Source organism: Perognathus longimembris, chromosome 28 (assembly GCF_023159225.1).
Source record: "Perognathus longimembris pacificus isolate PPM17 chromosome 28, ASM2315922v1, whole genome shotgun sequence".
Classification (NCBI taxonomy): domain Eukaryota; kingdom Metazoa; phylum Chordata; class Mammalia; order Rodentia; family Heteromyidae; genus Perognathus; species Perognathus longimembris.
In genome coordinates, this window is record NC_063188.1 from 70456194 (window position 1) to 70461274 (window position 5081).

Sequence of the window (5081 nt, forward strand, 5' to 3'; positions counted from 1 at the left end):
CCCTGGATTCAGGTCTCATGTCTGTCACATACACACACACACACACACACACACACACACACAACACAAAGGCACACACACACACACACACACACATGCACACACACTCACAGAGTAAAAGCTCTGCTTCAGCCTAGATGAGGCTGTAGCAGAAAAGGCAGAAACAAACCAGGATTCCACTCCTGCTTCTGCCTTCCATTTCCTTAATGTTGGCACCAGGATTGACTGAAATTCCACAGGTCTTTGAGTATTCCCCAACCAACTTGGCTCTTGACTAACAGAGGCCATAGAGGTAACACTTTCTCTTTAGAATAGATTTTCTCTCTTTTAGTCCCTGTGCACCTCATTCTGGACACAGACTTATTGTCCAAGTTGGAGTACTGTAACTGATTTGAAAGTAAGAAAACTGCAACTGGGACATAGACGAGTTTCTACGTTTGTCTAAGGGTAAGGGCCTTGCTGGATTTGACTGTAGGTGACTATAGTTTCAGCTCCTTAGGAAGCTGAAAAAGGTGGATGTATTGACCCAGAACATGGAAACCTATTTGTCATTTTTCCCAACCAATTATACAAATCCACAATTTCTAAGGCCCGGGAAACACCCATATACCCCCAGCACACTGTCTCGATAATTCTGAGATTAAAGCGAGTCCCGTCCATGATGCGTACAGAAGTGGAAATATGAAGATCTGAGAATGATGGACAAAAGGATATCTAAACTATAGATGAGATTAGTAGCATTTCACTCTGTTTCAAAATGCACTATGGGTTTGGAAGGGAGAGCATTCATCCACTCCTCACTGAACTGGCTTCTTGTCTTATGTGGTTTGGGTTTTCCAGAGCTACAATTACAAGGCACAGATCGTGGGCGTGTGGATCAGGTGCTCCAGGTTCCCTTAAATTTGGTGCAGAGGCACAGACAAGGGAAAAGGATCAGGGTAACAGCAAGTGGAGAGTGAAAGACCAGAGAATCAGCTCAGAAACCAGACCTGCTGTGCTCTGTGTGACTGGGGTAAGTCTTTCTCATTTACTAAGCATTCCTCAGTATCCCCACAGTGTCCATGAAGGGGCCAAAATGTTCATTGCTCTGTGAGAGGAAATACTTCTTGTCTTAATAAAAGCAGCCATCTTGTTTTGGGAGAGAACAGATTTCAATGACAAAACCGAGAACAGGCCGTAGCCAAGGAGCCCTGCCTGCAGCAATCCTCACAGCCGTGATATCCACGAAGCACCAGGGAGATCCTTCAGAACCCTCAAATTACCAGTGCTGGACTGAGCGCGTGGCATCAGGATGAGGCCTAGAGTATGTGTGTGCAGTAGACTGCCTCAAGTAACCTGGTGTGGGCATGGCAGGATTAGCATTCCAGGAAGAAAGAAGCAAACAAGGCTTTCCTCCAGAGGGATGGACATGGGGCCCCAAGGAACTAAATGTGCCATAAAGATATATGGCCACAGACTGTCTGGCAATCCGTTCCGGTTCTCAGGGTGATCAACACACATTCCTCACACTGGGAAAAACATTGGGTGGGAAGTATTAGGGAAGTCCCTTAATATCTTCTGCATCTGTCCCCAAAACCTTGCTACCTAGCTCCCTTAATGTAAAATATGCTTCCCTATTTCCATGTCTGGTTTCTTGTCAGTCTGAGTGAGAAGAGGCCTATTCCCTTTCACTAGGAAAATGATGTTCTGACTCATGTCTGCTTTCCCCTTTCCAGAGTGCAGTTCACTGATGCATCCCCACTGAGAGCCCCAGTTCCAGCATCTCCAGGATACTCAGGTGGGAGGAGAGACCTTGCAAGATTGGAGTCCGGGCTAGAGTGAGGGAAAGGAGCTGTGAGATTGCTGAGTGAGGGACACATATGCTACAGTGGCAGAGGGGACTCAGCCTCTCTCAGTCATCTCCTGCCAACAGACAGGATGGACACTGCTGAGTACATCCTGTGTAGGTGGAAATGGAATTTGTGGCCAGCAAAGGTCTTATCTAGACCAGAAACTCCAGCAACAAAGGACGGGAGAAGGGCATTACCCTTAGAAGTACAAATCCTCTCTGTAAACCAAAGAGTGCAAGTGGAAAGCACTGATGTAATGGAACTCACTGAGGCTGGGATTGAAGCCATTGCCTTCTGTACTGGGGTGCGCTTAAGGATCACTGACCCACCAGGAGACATTCACTGGAAGGCCACTACGCCACCAGGTCAGGCAAGATCATACAGAAAAGCACTCCGACTAGCACTTGAGATTCTCTCTTGCAGAAAACTAGCCGAGCAAAAGGCCACTGGAGAGTCTCCAAACACAGAACCAAAGGGAGCCAACTTACACCCTGCCCCTGGCCGTGGCCCTTGCCTTGGTAGGAAGCATCAGAAACAGAAAGTACAGTATGGGTCAAAGCTTAAAAATCAAAGATATTTACAATCCCAGCAGAGGTGGCATTCAGGCAGTGAGCATGTCCTGCATGATAAGACATCCAAGGAACACACTGCTATTACTGCTTCTCCAGATGGAATGCAAGGAGATAGATCAGAATGCTCCAATGTGGCCCCCAAACTACCATCACCAATAGGAGCTATTAGGCAAAACGTGGATGAGAAAAATTTAAGAGCCTCAGCCCCCGTGTCTTCTAGTCCCACTGTGGTCTGGAAAGGTAAACACGCTAAAGCTGAATTTCCAGGTCTATTCATACGACCAGCTGTCATCCTCACCAGGCTCAAAGCTCTGAGCCACAAGACAAAGGACGCTAGCCAAGAGATGGCAGCTTCTGAACCCCACAGGTTCACTGCCTTCCCAGAGGGCATGGAAAAGCCTGGAGAGAGTGCATTGAATGCAGGCTTGGAAAGGGCAGGGGTATCCTCTGCATCCTCTAACTCTAGGTTACCTGATCCTCTCCCTACCCCAAGCCAAAAAAGGAAGCGCCTAGAACCAGCTTTGAAGAGAAGGGCAAAGAAGCTTGAATCTCCCAAGCACTCATCTGAGACTAAGGCCATGGATACCAGGAAGAGTACTGGTAGAAGACGAGAAGGAAGAACCCAACGTTTGGCTCCTGAGGGACTGCCGCCTCCCATTGAAAGGGGAGCATTGGTCTGGTGTAAAGCCCAAGGCCATCCGTTTTGGCCATCTGTGGTGAAGAGTGTCAGCCAAACCACAAACACGGCCAGGGTGCTCTTGATTGAGGCCAACATGTGCACTGAACAAACTGGCATTCCGGTCCATCTTTGTAGTTTGAAGCCCCTGGACTGTGAAGAGAAAAACGAACTTGTGAGGAGAGCCAGCAAAGCCCACAGCCTTGGTGTAACCTGGTGCTTCTCCCTTATTAGACACTACCGAGAAGAGGTCAGTTGGGGATCTTTCATGGGATCCTTTTTAGATTACTTTACAACCGATGTCAGCTACCCAGTTCGAAAGGCTCTGGAAGAAACTGACCTGCACGTTGATTTTCCAAGAGTGAACTATGCCAACCTAGATGATTCTGAAGAGGAGACCAACCTGGATGGGGGCAGGCCCCATTGCACTAAATGAGAAAGCAGAATAAAAAGCGTATCTTAAAGGAGAAGAGGAAGAAGAGAAGGAACAGATGAGAAAGCTCAAATTGGTCCTCTAAATCTCCTAATTTATTTATACTTTAGAAGAAGTCCCTGTCCTTTTTGTGTCTCGCTGCATAGCTCTGTGTATTTGACTATTTACTCCCCTGTTTGGCACAAGTACTCTGAGTTGGAGGACTTGGGGACATGCATTCTTCCTGTTGGATGCATCACTAGCATTGTGTGGTGGGTGCCCTCCTCTTCGATTGTCAGTGCCTGTTCTCAAATTGTTCACAAGCTATTTGGCCCCAAGATTGCAGCCACAGAATTTCCAGCAGTTAAGAAACACTAACTGGGAAATCTCATACATAGTTTTGCAGAAGTCTGCATTGCACTTTTCTTCCTTGCAGAGAGACAAGTGGATCCAGACGGTTGGATCCCTTTATTTAATCGCTATGATTTATATGTAAAAAAGAAAAAAAGCAACCCTTCATGTTGAAAACAGTGACAGAGCTATTTTATTTTATAACCCTACAGTCCATATTCAAGGACTCACTGTTGAAGTCTACTCAAAACCAGAAATACTGGCTCAACTGCATGAGTTATTACAACGGCCTGGGGAATAATTAGTTTGCAGCGGGACCATTTTGTCAGTCATATGCAGGATCACTGCCTCTCTCTGCCCTTGAAATTCAACCTAGGGGAGGGCCCAAGTTCAAGGGGTAAACTGGGTCTTGAAACACACAGGTCCACTGGCTCTCCTGACAAGAGACTGGCAAGAGACTTGGTCCTCTTCAATGTGCCATCTGTCCCCATATGTAACACACGGATTCATGCACATCACAGGGAGCAGTAAATCAGCACCTGAGAGTCCCACGTGACTGCTGAGGAGCCCATCAACTGGGTACATTGTTCTGGTCACTAAATACCCTCAAACGTGGTCCTTTGTGGCAATCCATCCAGGACTTAGCTTTCCACTTCATTATCAGCTAGGCCCAACTGGTTCCCACAGCAGAAATGTACTCTGGTGAGTCAGCAGAAATGCAGACTGCTCAGTTAGGCTGGGTGTGCGCTGTATGTCCAGCGTCTGCAAATTTGATAACAGACTCCTGAAACATCCTCCATTCTCCTCACTGTGGCCACTGGCCAGACTATCAAACATGCACTTTTAAAGGCTGAGAAGTGAAGCTTGTGCTTTGTGATATTATCTTGACCAAGTGACTCTCCGGATTCACAAGAAAACTACCATGTCTCTTTGCTCCACCATACTCTGCATGTGGGAACCTGTACCCCACCACCCAAAAAAGAATTCCCATATAAACCTCCTCATCAGTGGGAAGTTATAATGGTTGCTCTTGTCATCTTGGAATGTTTATTACAAATGCCAATTTTCTTTTCAATAAAAGTTCACATTTATAACTGATGTTGTGAAATCTTACAGGTGGCCTCCCAATTTGTATATGCACCAGGATAGACCTAGTGGTCTCTGGCCTCTGCCTCCAAGACAGCAGGGCAGTTGGCTCTTAAAGTCAACTCCGTTGACACTCAGGGCACTCTCTTCTCTAT

At 46.8% G+C, this 5081-nt stretch overlaps 1 protein-coding gene across 1 annotated transcript; it reads left to right on the top strand.

Annotated features, from left to right (window-relative positions):
• Window positions 1–1917: 1917 nt before the first annotated feature.
• Window positions 1918–3513, top strand: LOC125343096 (PWWP domain-containing DNA repair factor 3B-like). The gene has a single exon (XM_048335386.1). The coding sequence runs from the start codon at window positions 1918–1920 to the stop codon at window positions 3511–3513; it is 1596 nt and encodes a 531-aa protein (XP_048191343.1).
• Window positions 3514–5081: the final 1568 nt, after the last annotated feature.

What these genes read in the sequence shown, in the direction of transcription:
- LOC125343096 (XM_048335386.1), top strand. Translation starts at nt 1,918, where the DNA reads ATGGACACTGCTGAGTACATCCTGTGTAGGTGGAAATGGAATTTGTGG.